At 43.0% G+C, this 20,885-nt stretch overlaps 1 protein-coding gene and 2 long non-coding RNA genes across 3 annotated transcripts; 2 read left to right on the top strand and 1 right to left on the bottom strand.

Moving 5' to 3' along the window:
• Positions 1–798: 798 nt before the first annotated feature.
• Positions 799–1,383, top strand: LOC141025506 (uncharacterized). The gene is made up of 3 exons (XR_012187029.1): positions 799–891; positions 975–1,049; positions 1,230–1,383. It is a non-coding gene; the product is annotated as an uncharacterized lncRNA (long non-coding RNA).
• Positions 1,384–5,486: 4,103 nt separating this feature from the next.
• Positions 5,487–7,662, top strand: LOC109745684 (uncharacterized). Its single transcript, XR_002228618.3, has 4 exons — positions 5,487–5,922; positions 6,019–6,136; positions 6,883–6,992; positions 7,309–7,662. It is a non-coding gene; the product is annotated as an uncharacterized lncRNA (long non-coding RNA).
• A 2,208-nt stretch (positions 7,663–9,870) lies between these two features.
• Positions 9,871–19,554, bottom strand: LOC109745683 (F-box protein At5g03100-like). The gene is made up of 6 exons (XM_040393293.3): positions 19,360–19,554; positions 18,823–19,277; positions 18,432–18,466; positions 17,770–17,925; positions 17,481–17,680; positions 9,871–10,443 (listed from the first exon to the last, which is right to left on the bottom strand). The coding sequence occupies exons 2-6, from the start codon at positions 19,262–19,264 to the stop codon at positions 10,380–10,382; spliced, it is 897 nt and encodes a 298-aa protein (XP_040249227.1). The 5' UTR covers positions 19,265–19,277; positions 19,360–19,554; the 3' UTR covers positions 9,871–10,379.
• Positions 19,555–20,885: the final 1,331 nt, after the last annotated feature.

The raw sequence follows: 20,885 nt of genomic DNA on the forward strand, positions 1-20,885 counted from the left end.
TTAGCTATAACTATGCATAAGAACAACTGCAAACCTTTTTGGGTGATCTATTGAGGTGTTATGGCTGGTGTGCGAGACACTGGAGTTGAGACATATATTCAGGAGGCGCCACCGTATAGAAGAGGTGTAATAACGGTGGTGCAGAGTGTGTGTGTGTGTTCAGCATCGATGTGGCCTTGTGTTGAGCTGTAGGCTATATAAGCCAGTCTGTACCTAGAGAATGGTTAAGCTGAACAAATTGAGAGAAATCTACCAATTAGCCTCCTACTCTCAGTTATTCCTCTTCTTCTCCAAGCCTTCGTGTTTACTATCTTCATCGCGTCTTGGCAGATCGCCAATGGCAACGGGGTGCTAAATGAAGTAAATCCTTATATTAATACAACACTTTTGGTCTGTTAGCTATAGTCAGTTAAAGAACTCCCCAGATTTTTGGTTCATAGTTTCTCACCCTTTATCAAAATCTGAGACGGTTGGCAAATAATGATTGTCATGTCATCTAATTCCGTATTGAAACAGCATTCTCTGTTTCAACTAAATGTTGCGAAACGGGTCTGGGTTGTTGGTACAATCACACTTTTTTCATTAGCTGGCTGAACAATTTGTGACCACAAATTTATCTTTCAGCTTGAGTTTGCCCTGGAATGTTAAGGGACTCACAAATCTTAGAGTGCCAGTAGTATCAATTGTCATGCACAACAAAACCTTTTTTTTCATAACTCCCCTCAGTAATATTTAATGGTTGGTTATGTGCTTCTTCTAATCTACTTCCACAGTATCAACAATCTTCGTAATCGTGCAGACAAAAGCAAGCGGTTGCCTCCAATTTACAAGGTTTCAAAAACTGTATATGCATCCCCTAGCCGTGTAAATTTCAGCCTTGATCAAAGAAAGGTAATTTTTTTTCTGGCATCATCTTTTCAGAGAGACTGCCTTTCAATATAAATAATCTGTCGTAACTCACATCCCTTTAATAGGCTGTAGAGACAGTACCTGCATATCCGAACATTTATTTCTCAGTTGATGACTTCGATGATCCTTTTGATGCTGTGGTGAGTTCTGATTTACTTCTCCCAAAAATTACATAACATTGTGTTCTGGCAATACTTTGCAAATATTGTAGATGCCTGCGGTTTTATCACTGATGTTCCGTGGTTTTCCTTCAGATGGCTTTGACCATATACTTTCTAAGTTAACCATAAAGAGTAAAGTGATCTTGTAAATTTGAGCAGGTTTTGTCAGACCCAGAACACTGCTATTGTGTGATTCTCAATGCGCATGATGGGGCAGCATTTCCTGAAGAAAGCGAATCAAGCAATGTCGGTTCAAATATACAATCTGGGATCAACTCTGGGAGCAGGGGAGAGAACCCACCAAAGGATCACTCTCTTCCTAAATGAAGGTTTCATCGTGATGACCGCAGCTCTCTTCTATGTGATGGTAGTTTAGATGATCGATATCGACTTGTAATGTGAAGACAAACTCGCGGTCTCGAGACTTGTAATATAATGTTCTATCTTTGTTCAGTCTTTTCAATTCGGAGACTAATAGGATGAATTGTATTCGGAGACTAAAATGATGAATTGTATTCAGAGACTAATCTTCTATTGTATTTGATGAATCTGTTGTTGATGTGTGCTGTCTATATTTTGTCCAATTATACATTTTGTAACCTGTGCAAAAAACAGAAAATTAAAAAAAACCTAATATTCATACTAATGGCGCATCACATCATAGTGCGCCATTAGTATGCCAGAGGATACTAATGGCGCATCACTAAACAGTGCGCCATTAGTATGCCGAAGTTACTAATGGCGCATCCAGTTGTGGTGCGCCATTAGTATGCCAAAGCACCTGGGTATAGATGGCCCCTTGGGAGGCATACTAATGGCGCACTGTTGTATATACTAATGGCGCATCTGGGGTGCGCCATTAGTATACCAGATACTAATGGCGCATCAGTGGTGCGCCATTAGTAAAATATACTAATGGCGTGCTACTAATGGCGCACCACTAATGCGCCATTAATAGCCAAATTAGGTGCGCCATTAGTAGGCCTTTTCCTAGTAGTGTGTTATGGATCCTCCAACATGTGGTGCTTTCTTAGAATCTTTTGCTAGCCTTCACCTATACTAAGCGGGAATACTACTTGTGCATCCACTTCCTTAAACCCAAAGTTATACCATATGAGTCCACCATACCTACCTATATGCGGTATTTACCTGCCGTTCCAAGTAAATTTGCATGTGCCAAACTCTAAATCTTCAAATAATAATCTGTTTTGTATGCCCAAATCGCTCATGAAGCGACAGGGGGCGGTCAGAATCTTCCATGCTAGGTGGGTTATTCTCACGATGAGTGTTTATTCAGTTGTCATTCACAATGTTGAGGATATCGCTTATCGTTATCATCTCGGTCAGCTAGGGATTAGAGATTAATTGGAAATCGGCCGATTAATCGATTTTATCGATCGACTATTAATCGGATTTTTTTTTTGCAAATCTCAGGTTCCCAACACTAAAATACACTATATTCAACACCAAAACAATATTTGACTGAAGTGTTACCTTGATTTCTAGCCTTTCAATCCTCGTATAATGACAAACAAAATACGACAATAGTACATATTGTGTAACAAGGTCCACAAAACATAAATAAACATAGTTTTTGCAAACATAGTACTATGAATAGGTCTGATTTATCGGTAAATTCCCGATAAATCGCGTGTCAGAACGATAAATCGGTGCAAAAGATAAACGGCAAAGATAAGGCATAATCTTATCGGTCACCTCCCAATTGGCGATAAATCGGAAGATTAATCGGTGAAACGGAAGATTTCTTGAACAATGGTCATTCAGGAGAAAGTGGCTGGTAATTGGGATGCCCAGTCCTATGATCAAAATCAAAATCAAAATATAATAATGAACAAAACTCCCTCGGATCGTTGTTGGTATGGAGGGCACCCGAGGATTCGGCTAGCCATGGCTTGTGTTTGTGGGTGGAGGGGGAGTAAAACTTTACCTTTTTATTTGGGAACCACCTATAATGTGTCTAGCATGGAAGATATTGGGAACTCTCGGTCGTTACGTTGACAATGAAAGCATACCTCTCAAAATTGTATTCATCTCTGTTTTAAAAGCTTTGAACTCTGACACCTCTACAAATCCCTGCTTCCCTCTGCGAAGGGCCTATCTTTTACTTTTATGCAAGAGTCAGTACTATTTCTTCTCATTTCAACCTCAATTATTCTCTAGTTGGCAAGTATCATGTGGTGGGGAAAGATCCAAGCATATATGGCCATTCAAATATATTTGATCATGAATTATTATTGTTGACAATTATCTATATGATAAATAAGTTGGGAGGCGAAACACTAAGCCCCTATCTTTCTTTGTGTTTGATGGATACTATTTGTTCTAAAATATGCTTTGAGTGTCAGCAATCATGGAACACTATATGATAGGTGTGTATGTGGAATTTCCTAAATCAAAGCTCTTACATAGACCCTTCCTGGAAATAAGATGAATTGCAATTGTTTAATGACTGAGAACATAGTTTTTTAGTTTTCAAGAAAGTTTATGGTCTATGCTTTAACATGTGAATAGCTTGTTACTTGATCATGAAAAGTTTTATGAGATGAGCTACTGTTTATGATATATAATGATGCTAGAAAAAGTATTTGGAACTATCATTGATCAAATTTATGCACGTGCTAGCATCCATACTTCATAAATTATTTCTTTTATCATTTACCTACTCGAGGACGAGCAGGAATTAAGCTTGGGGATGCTGATACGTCTCCAACATACCTATAATTTATGAAGTATTCATGCCATGTTTACAATTATTTATATGCTTTTGTTATGATTTGATTAGAACAAACCCGAACTGACGTTGTTTTCAGCAGAACTACCGTGGTGTCGTTTTTTGTGCGGAAATAAAAGTTCTCGGAATGAGCTAAAAATGTACGGTGATTTGTTATCAACCAAAAGAGACCCCCGAAGCACCGGAGCTGGGCCAGTAAGTGGACGACGTGGCCACAAGCCGCCAGGGCGCGCCCACCCCCCAGGGGGTCGCCCCTACGGCTTGTGGGCCCCTCTGGCATCCCCCTTGACGTGAGACCGGCACCAAAAATTCTTATAAATACCAAAACCCCCCGGAAAGAACCCTAAATGAGAAGTTCCGCCGCCGCAAGCCTCTGTAGCCACGAAAAAACAATCGGGACCCCGTTCCGGCACCCTGCCGGAGGGGGAAATCATCACCGGAGGCCATCTTCATTATCCCGGCAGCAACCATGACGAGGAGGGAGTAGTTCACCCTCGGGGCTGAGGGTGTGTACCACTAGCTATGTGTTTGATCTCTCCCTCTCTCTCATGTTCTTGATTTGGCACGATCTTGATGTATCGCGAGCTTTGTTACTATAGTTGGATCTTATGGTGTTTCTCCCCCCTCTACCTTCTTGTGATGAATTGAGTCTTGCTCTTTGAGGTTTCGTTATGTTGTATAGAGTATTGGATTTGAGAACACTTGATGTATGTCTTGCGATGGGATATCTATGATGACAATGGGATGTTCTATTGATTCACTTGATGTATGTTTTGGTACTCAACTCGCGGGTTCCTAAGGTGACATTGGGGTAATCTGTGCATATGGGTTGATGCACGTTTTCGTCCTACATTCTCCGAGAGAAACTTTGGAGTGGTTCTTTGTCGCAGGTTGAGGGATTGCCATATGATTTAATTATGTTATCATTGTTGATAGACTTTGCACTAGTGAAAGTATGAACCCTATGTCTTATTTTCAAGCATTGCAATACCGTTTTTGCTCACTTTTGTTATTAGTTACCTTGCTGTTTTTATATTTTCAGATTACAAAAACATATATCTATCATCCATACTACACTTGTATCATCATCTCTTCGCCGAACTAGTGCACCTATACAATTTACCATTGTATTGGGTGGGTTGGGGACACAAGAGACTCTTTGTTATTTGGTTGCAAGGTTGTTTGAGAGAGACCATCTTCATCATATGCCTCCCACAGATTGATAAACCTTAGCCCATACACTTGAGGGAAAATTGTTACTGTCCTACAAAACTGCGCTTGGAGGCCCAACACGAGTCTACAAGAAGAAAGTTGCGTAGTAGACATCACACTACTAGGAAAAGGGCTATAGATAATATGAACACTAATGGCGCACCATACATGTGGTGCGCCACTACTATATACTAATGGCGCACCATGCATGTGGTGCGCCACTACTATATACTAATGGCGCACCATATGTTGGTGCGCCATTAGTGTCCAAATACTAATGGCGCACCACATCCACGGTGCGCCACTAGTAATTTTTTTTTTCAAAATTACTAATGGCGCACCAGGGGACAGTGCGCCATTACTATTGCAACTAGTAATGGCGCACCACTCCCACGGTGCGCCATTAGTAATTTTGTTACAATTTTTTTTGAAAAACTAAAGCAGAGCAGACGAGCAGCCCGCGACTCATCCATCTGTCTCTTTCTCTCCCCAATCCACCCGCCGCCGGCGATCTCTCCTCCCGCACCGGCGACCTCCTCTCCGCCAGCCCCGCCAAGGGCCTCGTCTCCCGCAGCCCCACGACGACCTCCCTTCCTTCCTCCATCCCTTCTTAGCGACAGTGACAGGGACCGAAACCCTAGCCCCTCACTTCCACCCGCGGTCCGGATGAGGCGGAGAGACGGACGCCCTCCGTCTTCCGCCGAATGCGCCCACCAGCGGTGGCTCGGCTGCTGCTCCCGCAGCGCGACGGAGGCCGATCCCGTCCACCCCCTTCTCTCCGCGGGGCATGGCACATGGACATGGGGGAGCGGCGCCATCTCCGACCTTACTGGGACGGCGCCTCCCTCCCCTCACCTCCCCACGCGCCGCAGGACCTAGACGCCCAAGGTACGCCCTCCTCCTTACTTCTCCATTCCGCAAGTCCAGAGCTTGCATTGCAGCAGCCTCCTCTGATCTGATGTGCTTGCTTGCTTCATTGGGCAGACTTACTTGCGCTTCAGATCTGACCTGTTCCATCCGACGACGACGACGACGACGGACGATGACGACCAGACCCACAGGATCTCCTCGCCGCGCCGGCTTGTATCTACATCTCCTCCCGGTAAGAAATTCTGGTATCTCAACCCTGTTAGTTAGTTCTGCATCTCTGCTGTCGACGCGAGCACAGGTACTCGCGGCAAATTGGGCACTTCTGCTCCTCCTGATTGCAAAGCTGTGCAGTCTTGGTCTAGGGTTTGTGAGAATCGCAGCGGCAGATAGGATCCACTGATTCATGTACCTGTGGTGGTTCTTGTTTATTCAGGATCCTACCTTTTCTGGTTGGTGGTGAATTTGGATCGGTCGGGCGTTGAAACTGACCATTTCGTGTTGCAATTTGTACAGTTTCTGTCAGTTTCCCTAGTGCAAATTGTGGAACAAATTTTTTTTTTGTTTCTAAACAATCTTGCTTACGAGTTTTGAGCAGCAGAGCTGCTATGTATATATGGCAGGTTTGGACCTTCTCGACCCAATTACTTGCTGATTAATTGAGTTGTCGAATGCTTACAAGTTGTTAGGTTGAGCTTTTAGATTAATAAAGTCACACCGGCCATGCCATACATAAAGGCCATGGACACTCACAACACTCAGATTACGGTTACAGGCCTAATTAAAACAGAACTGAAACAAACAATAACATCAAGGGGACTAAGTAAGGCAGAGTTCTGGTTGCCGCGTGCACGGCTTTAATCTGCCCCATCGCGTGCTCCATGGCTGTTATATCATCCGCCATGGATTATTTAACATGTAGCTGCCTTATTTATGGGCTGTAGAGTTGCTAACATTTCCTTTTGTTTTGCCTGTGGCCAGGAAGACGACATGTACTTTACTGGCCGGTGATGGTGAATTCACATCTTTGCATCGAAGACAGTCTTGATATTTTGAAGGAGTTGCATTGAGGACAATCCCCACAGCCACAGGTCAGTTACTCTTTCCAGAAAGAAATTGACAAGCTTACGAGTTTTGAGCAGCAGAGCTGCTATGTATGGCAGGCTCTTTGTACCTTCTCGACTGATTACTTGAGTTGAATGCTTACAAATTCTTAGGTTGAGCTATTTAAGTTAATAAAGCCAAACCGGCCGTCAGTGATGATCTGTCATCTAGTGTTATCTTTTGTTGTCTACAAAAATAACAATTTAATTACCAGTATGTGCCAGTGATGATCTATCATCTAGTGTTCATGGAAACATATCATTATCTTTGTGTCATATAAACACTGACTGCCAAATGTTACAGCACCATTTCGAGTTCTTCCTCAAGACGCCCACCCTCGACGGCGTTCTCGCAACAAGAGTTCTCGCGTGTGTTTCAGTTTGCCTCTGGCGTTCTGGCGACAATCTGTACTAGCTGCCATCTGTATTGATTTCAGTTTTAAAAAAAAAGACGATCTGTATTGATTTTGATTCGTTTCCTTTTCTGGCGGATGCACGACCTGTTTCCTATGTATGTATAGGTACACTTACTATGTTTTCAAAGTTGGCTGGCACAGAGCAAAGTCATCAACCAATGCCATCTTCCAGTCATTCTTTGTTTATCTGAATCACTCACTGTAATTTGTAGTACTTGGAAATTTACTTGTGGCAGTCTGAAGCTTTATTTTAGTAATATACTTGGAGAATTCCAAATTGATTTTGAGAGCAGACCATGTTGATAAACTATGCATCCTGAATGCCATAGACTCTTGGCTTCATGAAATGACCCATGTCTATGATTCAAGGTATCTTAGATCTTCGATGTCGGATGCAAATAATTGCTCAATTTCACTTCTCTGCAATGTTCAATCTCACATATTCTATCATTCTTTGCAGGGATAAAGTAAAGAAAAAGAAGAAAAGATTACTAGAAGATTAGTTTTAGAATTTTCTTTTATTTCCTTGTAATTTTTCTTTTATTGGATATTTGTAAAGACATTGTAATATTCTTACTATAATAAAAATTATGATTCTATTTCATTTTTTGTTTTTAAATTATTTTTCCTTATAGGTTGTTTTCTGTAAATTTGGATTTTTTTTGTTTTCCAAATACATTACTAGTGGCGCATTTCAGCCCTTATTAGTGGCGCACCTTCCTTTATTACTAGTGGCGCACCTATAAGGCTATTAGTGGCGCACCTAGAGGGAATACTAGTGGAGCACCTAAGGGTTAGTAGTGACGCACCAGAGGTGCGCCTAATGGCGCACCAGGGGTGCGCCATTAGTATTTAATACTAGTGGCGTGGTACTAGTGGCGCACCAGTAGTGCGCCATTAGTAGGCAAAACTGATGCGCCACTAGTAGGCCTTTTCCTAGTAGTGTCACCGACGACCGCGATCGGTGAAAAAAAAAATCACCTTCCCTGAGAAGAAAACGCCGACAAGGGCATATAGAAACTCCATAGACCATGAAACTCGGTTGAATCCAGACGGATCCACCGGAGACATAAGCCAACCGGATCCTGAAAGATCCACTAGAGACACGGCTTTGCACACTCTCCATGGACGATAAGCACACCAACGGGACAGAGAAATGGCAGGAAGAACATTATTCCTACACTGGGACAGTGACGCTGCCTCGCCGCCCTAAACCAAACGCAAAGACTCCCTAAAGGAAACCTGGAAAAAATCATGGGGCGACTTTCATAATGATCTTGCATCTTTTTTTGTCACAATTCGGAGTTACCTAGTGTACAAGGAGCAGAGATTCAACGGGGCTCGCAAAGTAGATGGCACCTAAAATCTCAATGCGGAGCCCAACAATGATTCTCCCGTAATGTTTGGCATGTGAACCTGTGTGGGGTCGACTCCGCGATCCGATGCGGTCGGCAACAGCAAGAACAACAAATCCGTGATGGGATCGGCACGGTGGGCCCTGGGCGAACCATCACGGGACACGGGAATTTTAGAGTATTTTAGGCAGTTCAGCGTCAGGAACCGTGTCAGGTGGGTGTTCTCCCGTGGGTATTTCATAACCGCCTTGTTTGTTTTTTTAGAATTAAACCACCGCTTTATTTATTAAAAGTCTGGGATCTCCGATGAGACCACGTCAAGAATGAAATCTTGTGGCACCATAAGCCACAATTTACACAGTTCCTCTCCTACTCCTACCCTAGCCAATTTATGCGCGGCGGTGTTCGCTGTTCGACGAACCCAGGTCACCTTCACGTCGGTGAAATTATGTAGCAACTCCTTAATAACCGCCTTGTTTAATCTCCTTTTTAGCGACATCTATTATTTCTCTACATAAAATATTGTAGGAGAATATGAGTGAATGCTCGAGTTGAGCGGAGTGGAAGTCAAAACCGCCTGAGGGCTCTGTTGCAAAATCTGCTCTAAAACACTGATGTATACTAGGGCGACCAAATGGAAATGATGTGCGGTTTACCCTGATCAGTTGGTCATCTACAAAGTATGCCCCTTTTTTAGGTACCTATGAGGGAACGCCTTTTGGTCTTTTGATCCAAGATAACAGTTTTAGTATCAGTACAAGTAATAATTAGCTAGCCGCTCAAAGAATTTGGTCCTAGCTACTACTCCCTCCGTTCCCAAATATAAGTCTTTTTAGAGATTTTAAGAAGTGACTATATACGGAGCAAAATAAATAAATCTATACTTTAAAATATGTCTACATACATCTGTATATTGTATTCCATTTGAAATGTCTAAAAAGACTTATATTTAGGAACAGAGGGAGTAGTAAATACGGCACTTGGAGTGTAGCTGAAGACTGCTGGCTCCTAGTACATTTTTTGCGTCGGTTCAGGGTAATTATGATTCTGGAATTTTAGATTGTGTTTATATATATAGTGTATGTGTGTGTTAGTGTTCTCTCTTGCTTCAACATGAACTATTTGCAGGTCATTTACGAATTGCATCTCTTTGTTTTTTCCAGTTTATCCAGGTTGAAAATGTTTCAGCCGACCCTAAGCATGGAAAATAGTTTATCTTGGTCAATCATACGTGGGAAGCAAGTAAGGGAACAAGTAAACGAAACAAGTGTATTTGTACAGAAAACAAAACAGAATTGGTTTCGCGGTGTAGTTGGTTAAGGTCTCCGGTTCGAACCCGGGCGAAGCCATATACTCCTTTTTCCCCCTGAACTGGGCATTAGCAATAGCCCAGGCATAGTAAGATTATGTTCGTTTTCCCCGATTCTATTACACCAAGCAGAGTAATCAGTTTAGACATCTCAATGGATTCGAGTTGCAAATTATAAGAGTTCACACGAAAGAAAGACAGCTATGAGTTTTTCAAGCCTTGCATTCCTGAATGCTCACGGGATGGTACGTCCATCTGACATCCCAAAGTTCCTCGCCTCGCCGCCTCTGGAAACTCAATGGTTGGCTGGTACCTCCATCAGTGGCCTAAAAGCTCCTCCCAACTCTTGAAACCGAATCCTGTACAAGTATATGTAAGAAAAAAAGATACGTCAGAAGGGGAATCATGTGAAGAAAGAAGTTTGCTCTGTTCTTGACAAGGAGGCTTGCACATGAACCCGAATTATAGCAGGGAGGTATTCTTCACCACCGTGCACCTAGTATTACTATTTCACTTATTATAATATGCTAACATGAAGCCCACCCATGTTTCATAGCAGCACCAAAGGCCACCCATGTTTGCTTATATCATCGATTCGCATCCCATCCCATTGTTAAGAGTCCAGGCAAGTATAGAGCCTTCTCAGGCACTTGCACTATGGACCGTCGGATTCAGTGTCCAAACATATCCCAGCCGTTGGATCTTCAGATGAAACGATCTGGACCGTTGGATCAAGACTGATGTAACAAGCAATGAATAGTGCCTTCCATTTGACACTTTCACTGCCTTCATATATTGCAATGACATGCGGGCCCTAAATAGGACGTGCTACAAGCGTCAGTGACTGCGGAGGGTGCTGCGGCCGGTGCTGGTTCTTATCTATGCGAATAGCGTGCCACCGCGTGTTAATTTGGTTGCACGCCGAGGGTAATTTCAACATCCCATGTCTTGTCCCTTGCATGGCACTTCGCCTGTGGTTAGCTCTTGGGGGTAAAGGCGAGGAGCCTGGTTGGCTGAGCCAGTACCCTAGCCGAAGCTCTCGACCCAGCCCCACTCCTTTCTCTCCCTCGCAGATGCGCCGCCGCCAGCCACCAAGGATCTTCTCCTCCCGTCAGCCACTATCCCCGCCCTTCTTCTTCTTCTCCCCGTCGGCTTCCTCTCGACCCTCCCCTCTTGTCCTCCTTCTCTTGCATCTTTCGGAAGGGCGCAGCCACCACTCACGTCACTTTAGGAGTGCGCACAGGGGGAGCAGCTTCCCCCCCCCCCCCCCCCCCCCCCCCGACCAATGATCTTGGCTCGCAGGTCGCTGATGCAGATTGGAAGATTTTGTTGCTTTTTGCAATGCTATATTTGTTACATGCTGTGCAAATGAAGTATAGGTTTTCTTGCCTTTGGCCGCACTATTGCCATGTACTGTAATATTTATTCAATGTAAAATGCAGAAAATATTAAAGATTGAGAGAAGCATATTTAGGCCTGAAACTTTTATCTTGCCAGAACTTCTGTGCATATAGCGGCTTTCTTTGAATTTTTTTCTGCTTCTAGGAGATGATGTTGGTTCTGAACTGGATCACATTTATGAAGTTCTATTCTGCTTTAGCTCATTTTTTTGTCCAATTTGAATTTATTGGTTCTTTTATTTTGTCGATAAGGAACATCATGGCAGATCCGTGGACGACAGCACCGCAACCATATCGATGGTCTAATCTCGAGGTGAAAACACTCTTTGTCTCTCATTTATGTTAATTGAATAGTTACTTGATTTGATGCTGGTTAGGATTTGTGTGGAGCGAGCAGCTATTTTGTTTGACCATCACTCGTGTATATGTACTGTCTGCTATTTCTAAATTTGTTAGTCCCATTCTGCAACTACACCTTGCACAATAAGAACAATCGGATAATGTTGCATGGTATGTCATTGATTGGCCAACTCGTTATCTTCAGGCTACATTATATTATTTCCAGATCTATTAATAGTATATATGGACAGTTCATGTCTTGCCCAGTAGCAATCGTTGTAGGTTTGTTCTTTGTCAGGGCTTTTGCTTGGTCAAATCTGAGTTATGGTAGTTGCTATAAATGTCTAGGTTTCAGCTTAATATTTGCATTACATGCCTGAAGGGCTAACTTTATGCTTATAATAAAATTGGAAAATACTCACCTCGCTACATTCGTGTGATGTTTTATGAATTTATTTTGTAATAATTCATGTGTTGTTTCATTCCTTGGAACTACACTTTCCCCTAATTTATATTAATCCTAAAGATGGTTCCATTGCAATATGCGAAATGACAAGAGCTCAAGATTAATGTTGAAAATGAGTCAAAATATAAAAGTTGAGTTCCTTTTGATTTAATTAGTGGCACACATGGCTGCAACATTCATAACTAACGATTGCAACATTGATATGTTGAAAGGAAGAAGAGGTTGTATGCTTTTTTTTTGGAAACAGGCCTGCCATGCATAATATGCTCACTCACCTAATTTTTCCCCTATTTTTTCTTGTGCTCATGTTTCTATCCTAATCCAAGTAACTGTTTCTTTTTATTTGTCGATCAGGTACTTCATGGCAGCGCCGTGGACAGCATCAACCGCATTGATGGTCCAAGCCTCAACAACTCAACATCAGATATACTTGATGTGCAGCTGCATATATTCTTTCTATAATCTATTTTGGCTACCATCATTTTTAGTTAGGCCATGAGCACCTCAACCACTCAACATCATCTATATACCATGATTTTAGCAAAGAGTTATTTATGTTTATTGTTGCTTATGCTTCTTTTTTCTTCTCATGCCTAACACTTAATATATTGTCTTAACACAACTTAGTGAAAAAGTGTGTCTTCTATTTATGTACTCTTCCTCTCAATCATCAATTTGCTCCAGTTATCCATGTTTATCTATGCGTCTTCTGTCTCTGATCATCAGGGCGTTATGCTGGTTCTCTCCCGGTTGATTTTTCGTCATCTACAAGAGTTGTCTCATTATCAAAAGGCTTCAAGCGGTGTCACGGTCAGCATTGTTTTTAGGCGTCCTGCCTTAGACGCTTAGGCGATAAGGCGCCCTGTCAGCGCCTTACAAATATGCCTGCCTTAAGCGCTTAGGCGTCCGCCTTAGGTGCTTAGGCGTCGCCTAGGCGCTAAGGCGGATGGTGCTCTCCTTAGGACGCCTTGCCGCCTTGAAAACAATGACGGTCAGGAACCTTTTTTCCGGGCAACAGGAGATGGTCAGGTAATCTACCATATCATTGATTGTGTTTCTTGTGGTTTATGGCAGAGTAATGCTCTTCTTTTCAAATGTATGGACTAATATGAGGCATAAGTTTTACCTCATTTATGATACAAAACTGAACTGGTCATTGGTTAGTGGAGACATGTCCTGTGTCTGGTCTTCAGTGACAGGTCTGAATGAATATATTAATTTGGGCATAAGTTTTATATTTGATTTTTATTTTCTCAACTATATGGGCGTGTTAGTTCTTTAAAGATCTCTCAGCTATAAAATTGTTCTAGGCTACTTAGGATCTGACAAATACTAGAGCATGTATACGCTCAATTCTATCCTTCCCGGTTATTTATGTTCCATCCAGTTCTGTTGTTGTAGGAATCATTTGACGTCAGACATTATATGGCTGAATCTATGCATGCTATTTCTGATAAACTTGATCCTCCATTTGTGGCTTATTTCTCTAATATTTGCATTCAGGGCTATGCTCTCATTGATTCGGCCATATGTTCTGGTTTACTTACAAGATCATACAATAATTTAAATGGACGATGCAAATTTATCTGAGTTGAAGACCTCTCAAAGAAAGTTGTTAGCGGCTTCTTCGCGGGCAATGGCATCTGAGAGTTTGTGCAAAGCGACTTAATAAAAGATAAACTATACCGTTTGACCAAGCACGTCGAGGAAGATAGAAACGAAGAAAAGGATCTTGTGTGGGATCAGACTGCCTCGAGTGATTGCTCCCCTTCAAAGGTAAAACTTGCATGTTTCCATCTCCAAGCTTATTACTAGCTCTTCAGTGCTTGATGCGCCCATATTTTTGTGAGACAAAAAAGATGATACATTATACAGTTTGATCACATTATTAATTTGCCACACGTGAGGTTGTATGGTGCTTTGGTAATACGGCTCCAGGTTTAATGTCGACCACTGGGTTTGTAGGTTCTGGCTAGAATGCTTACATAACACATATATTAGCTATATTTACTGTGCTTTGTTGCTTCTTTATAGCTCATGCATGGCTAGAATTTAGAATCATTGAAAAGTTTACCTGTCTGGCCTTAATGATAGATGACTTGGTACAATGGTCATATGTGATTTGGTCTGGTATTTGTTGTATGATATGTTGGGCAATCATCAATTTCCCTTTTTATGGAGCAAGTTTGTATGGGGATACAAAGTACAGTACAACAATTTGTGCCCTAATACTAATGTATTTCCTGGATTCTCCAATTTAGATCTGAGCATTGAGATGTCCTTGCACTCGTGCACCTCCCGGAAGAGGACAACCGGAGGTGATCTACCATGGGCGCCCCGCGAGGCACAATGTTTGGGCGCTTCGCCGCGGCTTCTAACGGGGTGGCTGAGCCGTGGGCGTCGGGCAGTGGTGTTGCCGCCCACATAAGCAAGCTACATGGCGTTGAGAAGAAAACGGTATGCCTCATTCTCCTCTCGGCTTTGTTCCATCTGGATCATCACCATAAGCATTAGCTCTTTGCTGTTGCTGAATTCAGCTTGCTATGCATGTAGCTTTTGATTGGTCTGTTACAACTGTTGCTCCTTGCTAGCATGTTTGGTCAACTACCCTTAGTTTTGTACTTCTCTCTCTATGAACTAGCGGGTTAGAAGATGGTGTTGTTGTTTGCCTGTCAAGTTTGTGGGGTTGTGCACAAGCTATAGGAGATGTTGCTTCTTCAGTTTCTTTGTACTATTATGTACCTATATTCTTCCGTATATTTTTAGTGTCATGTATTGCTCATTCTTAATCTGAGGAATGCTAGACCCAAATTAAATAACCTCCACAAATTTTATATCGATATGCCTTCAGGTTTATTGATATCTTGCAGCCATTCCGGTGACATGAATCCATTAATAGGTGTTATCCTCACCTTTATTCTACAAATGGCGAAACGTCCACAACATATAGTCTACATAAATTTCAAGCTTGCAGACCTTACATCTATTAAGATATATGCTTGAATTAAGCATACCGCATTTCATCTTATCGATCTCAAAACTACAAACAAAAGTTTCCATCAAATCATTTGAGAACTGTCCTCCTGCTTATTGATAAATTGCATGATGTTAAATATAGACTGCTATCCATCAATCCAATGTTGGCGGTAGCCAATAGGCATGCATCAGGCCAGTAGGTACTGTGTTGTCACTCTAATTGGTAACTTCACATGTAGTTGTTTGTATTTTGAGTGATCCATATAATTTCCTGGCATTTTTTTAGTTATTATGGTATGGAATTGCCTGATATTAATATTGTTATGGAATGATCTTTTTATAGGATTCTAACAAAATAAAAAACACAAAAAATACTAACTTCATGCAAAAAAGATACCATTGCAGAATGTCCGTTCCTTTCAGAAGTGTCCTTTAATTAATAGACTGCAGTCATTATTATTCTTTGGATGCCGGCAACTTTCAACTAATCATATCACCATATTTATATTTGAGTTGTCTTCCTAGTCTAGACACAAGGCATCCAAGTATCGAAGCACATCCTACTTATTTCTTCGAACCTGCTGTAGTCTTGCTTTCCTTGATATTCTTTTTTTTTCTTATCAGTTTAAATGTACTCATCTACTCACATATTTCATTTGGAGTGGTATCTGCATATATGGAGTTGGTATGTTCTTCATTGTATAAAAACCATTCTTATAATACTACCTTGTATTAGTAACTTTGGCACTTTCGAGGAAAATGCAGATGCCAATATCTTTCCTGCAGTGCACTGTCTTTTCTCTTTCTGATCAGAAATTGTATGGATTTCTTATGCTTACAGTGATCCAGGATCTTGCTGCTTCGTTGCGTTCTGCCTGATCCCCGTTCATCCAGGCCAGATACCTCCCCCCCCCCCCCCCCCCCCCCTTCCCTGTGTGTGTGTGTGTTCTGGAAGTGTCAATTGGTGCTTTCTGAAGTATGCACCCTTTTACCCGTGAAAAATAGTATGCATTTAATGTTTCCCCTTGAGTGACATGCAGATAACTAATCAACTTATATTTTAAAATGCAGTTTGCTAATCTCTCTTTGGAAACATATTCCCTGTTTTATGTTTTTCCTTCCATGTAGTTTCATCCTTTAAAATGAATTTTTCCTTACAAAACAGTTGTTACTTGAGTTAGCAATCAAGAGGATAAACATTATGTCACCTGACGACATTGATATTGATTGGGTAGAGCCATTAGTTATTTAAAGCTACAATCTTAGTTGAGCTATCTTTTGTCTGAAAAAAATACAGGTCTCACATCATTGGACTCTACTCCAACAAACTCTGGTTATTTATTTATATAGATTGGTTTCTGTGTTGTGCTAATGAGGACTTCTCGATCTTCTATTTGATTTGTGTTGTTGAGTTATGAACAGTTGAAGCCATGAAGTGACATGACTAAGTAATTTTCTGCTCTATGCTTTCGAGGTCTACCATAATTGGCTCATAGGACGAGCTATAATCTGGAAACAGAATGTTTTGCAAATGCAGAGTATCAGATAATGGTGTTCTATTGTTTTATTCATGACTCTACACATGATTACAAGTATACGATATATCCTTCAGCAGATATCGCAACACGCAAGTAAATCGGATGGCAGGCGTCTCTATAGAGATATCTATCTAATAGTATACTATATAGTTTACTGCTATGTTGTGTAAAAACTGTGTAAACAAATTATCCAGAACCACCACTAAGTAGGTTTATTATCTCGCTTGATCAAGACATGCCACGACCTGGTTATTGTATTTGTTATGTTATGATGGATTGTCTTGGCTTGCTTTTGGACTAAAGTCTTTTGTAGTTGTCTGGACCAACTGCTATGTACTAAATATGTATAGTTTGCTTTTGGACTGAAGCCTTTTGTTGTTTCATGGACCAATTGCTACGTACTGAATGTGTATGTATTGATGCAATGCTTCTGATATAAACTTGATATATTAGATTGATAAGCACAACTACATTATGCTATTTTTTTTATATTTGCAATGCTTCAATGATTGTATTACCGCATTTCCTACCTAGTGGGAGTTAATTAGTTGACATGCCTCACTGTATAATACTATCCAACAAAATAGATAATGATCGTGTTTCGTAACCCCATTGTATGAAGGCTTCCTATATAACTAAACTGTATTATAACCAAGGAGAGTCACAAGTTAACTTACACTTTCTCCATCAATCCATTGGTCCTTTGGATAGTAATTTCAATGCCAAATGTACTCAAGAAGTTCAGAACTTTGCAAACTCTGCCATCAACGTCTTCACATTTCACTTTAATAATCTTCAGGTATCCTGAAATAGCCGCTGGTTTCTCCACCAAACCAGGATTTTCTTCCACTTCCACCACACATGCAGGTTTTTCTTGCTGTAGCAGACAAATATTTCACCAATATACATCAATCATGCATGAAAAGAAAACTTAACACTGCATCAAATCTGCTGCTGTCCATATACCTTACACAATTGAAGTGTCAGATTCTCAAGAACCGGCGAATGTTCAAGCATACAAACTAGTGCACGAAGGTCAGGTTGCACACACCACTCGTTCAGCAACAATGTCTTTAACTTGCTAAATGTAGGGCACCATCTCAAATCCCTTTTGAAAATAAACTGAACAAGACAAAGTGCAAAACAGTTACAGTCAAGGATCTAGTTTTAAAGTCCACAATGAACTGGTACTGAAAGTGTGTTCGGCCTTTGGATAAACATTAAAAATTTATACCTAGAGGAAGTATACAAGCAATTTCAGTATGTCATAATTAGCAACTCTCTTTACATTTACAAAGAAGTGTTGACATATCATATTCTCAATATCACAAGACTATCTCAACTAGAATTGGGTCAGATCTCAAAGTGCAGTCGCATAAACATATATAGAATTTCTAACATGTACAGAATGAAGCATAAGAGCTCATCTGGTGGCAATACATGTGGCTACACTATTTTCGTCATTAACTGATATGCAAAGATGGATAGAGACCCCGACAGAGACTACTGTAGAGATCAGAACAGTCATGCATTTAAATCAAGATGGAAATATGTGTGAATTTACCATTAATTCCCGGATGAGCTATCAACTCCAAGTTTTTAGCACAAGACAGACCTCCAAGAAGTACGCAACCACCCTTGAGGCCATCATTACCACAGCAATCTAGACATGTACCACAACACTCTCCAGCAGAAAAACCTTTACGACAGTAATCAACCGACCAGACTTCAACACTGACAACTGCGGTTTCTAATGACAACATGCTTTCGAGAAATGGGGTTCTACCTCCATATGATTTGAGTTCCAGAGAAACAAGATTTGGGACAGAAATACTAATCCGGACATGACCCTTGAAATAACAATCCTTGATGCTCAGATGTTTTACAGACTGGGACAGGATGCTACTAGCATCAAAGTCACATTCTTTCATCTTTAGATCCTCCAGTGTTGAACAGCTTGAAAATTTTAGGAAGTTGCTCTTCAACCTCGCTTCAGAAATCTCTAATCTTCTTAAATACCGGGAGACCAGAGGAGGGCCATCCAAATAGCGGGGCCGTGCACCGGCAAAGGGAACTTGACAGTGAGGACCTGAGTTTGGCATGACAAAGCATGATGGATCCATGTTGATATCCAAGTAAGGTCGTTTTCAACCAGATGATCATACTTGATCTCGACCTCATCCAGAGTCGAGCCAGGGTCTCGGAGGAGGAGCAGGCAGCTCACAAACTTGGTAAGGAAAACGCCGCCGGTGCTCGTCCCCCACCTCCTCATTTCGTTGATGCGAAGGCGGCGCATGGATTTCCAAAGGTAGCGCCAGCGCTTGGCGAGCAGGCTGGTGTGCACTGCCTCATCCGCCGGCAGGAAGCCAAGGACATGGTGCAGGACGTCGTCCGGCAGGGCGCTGATACTGTCCTCGTTGCAGGACTTTGACGATTTCTCTGCCCTGCTTGTGTGAGGCATTCCGTCGAACAGGCTGCGGGAACACGAGGGAAACAATCTCAGGGACGGGAGGTAGCAGGACGACAAAGATCAAAATCACAGATTTGAAAGCTCACCTCTCAGTCCTTCGGTCGATTCGTCGGCGTGGCGGTGGCCGGTGGCCGGTGGCGGCGGTGAGATTGCCGGACGAACGCCACCCTTGCTCCCTCTGGACCAAACAGAGCTGAGCGACGGTGGCGGAGGAGATCAGCACATCGCAGCTCAAATCTAGAATAGATATAGAATGGCTCGGGGGCGTCCGGACGCGTCCGCCGCATTGGAGTGGCGTCCGGGTCCCACAGGAAATCACTTGGAAACACAATGTTGTGAAGGGTGTATCCTTTGGGGTGTGAACGTCGTGTGGCGTCGCTTTGGCTCGCCGCCAGAGGATCAAAGTCTGGCTATTTAAGCCAGATGGTGAGCCCAGCCATAGCCACATCCACTTTCTCCCTTTCCACAACGCCAGCCCGAGTTGCACCCACTTCTCATCCTCTCCGCTTGCCGTCCGTGACAGCCATGGCCCGGCAAAAGGTGACCACCTACGCTATGTTGACGCCGGAGCGGCGCCTCCAGCTACTCGAGGAGGTCCGGGCTAGGCACGAATCCCCTATCGCAGCCGGCCTACCTCTAGACTCGCCTGAGTCGGAGGAGAAGGAAAAGAAAGAGGGGGCGAGAGCCGGAGATGGAGTAGGATCGCCAACCCATGGAGGAAGCAAATTCGAAGGAGGAGGAGGTGGAGTCGAAGAAGGAGGCGGCGAAGCCGGCTCTGGGCTTCACCATGTAGGACTCCATGGTGGAGTACGAGGTCGCGCAAGCAGAGGAGGTGGCTGAGCAGACCGCCATCCTACAGTCCATCCAGTCGGAAGCCTCGGTGGAGGCCAACCGGCACTTCCTCCGATGGCAAAGGACGGAGATCAACGAACTCTTAGCCTCTAGTGAGTTCGGCGACGAGCTGGAGTTGCGCAGGCGACCATCTACCCGGAGCCCGGCATGGAGTTCATGGACATCTTCGGCGATGAATAGCGTGGGTATCTACATAGTACATAGTTTATTATTTTGCATGATTTGTATGAATTTAAGGTATCAACTATGAGGTACTTGGATGCATCAGACGGACTTTGAGATGTGACCGGTCACTGCCGCAGACGCGTCCATGGATTTTGAGATGTGACCGGTCACTGCCCGCAGACGCGTCCACGGATTTTGAGATGTGACCGGTCACTGCCCGCTAGCCCTGGCCATGGGCAGCCTGGCCCGGCCCGACGCTGCTCCCGGGCCGGGCTCGAGCCTAGATTTTGAGCCCGAAGACTAGGACGGGTCGGGCCCGAGCCTGCTATTTTTGCCATTTACTGAAGACGACCGGCCTGAGGCCCAGTGGTTTTTTTGCAATGGCGGGCCAGGCTTGGGCCTGAAAAGTAGGCCCGACGGTCGGGCCGGGCCGGGCTCGAGCCTGAGTTTTCTACCTCGGGCTTGGTCAGGCCCGGCCCAAAGCCCGGCCCAGCCCGGTGGATGGCCAGATATACTGCCTGCAGACACGCCCACGTTTGAGGGCCCGAATTTGATGTCTGTGGCCATAGATGCTCTGAGGTGCGGACGAGCAACA

The sequence above is a fragment of the Aegilops tauschii genome, chromosome 6 (assembly GCF_002575655.3).
Source record: "Aegilops tauschii subsp. strangulata cultivar AL8/78 chromosome 6, Aet v6.0, whole genome shotgun sequence".
NCBI lineage: Eukaryota > Viridiplantae > Streptophyta > Magnoliopsida > Poales > Poaceae > Aegilops > Aegilops tauschii.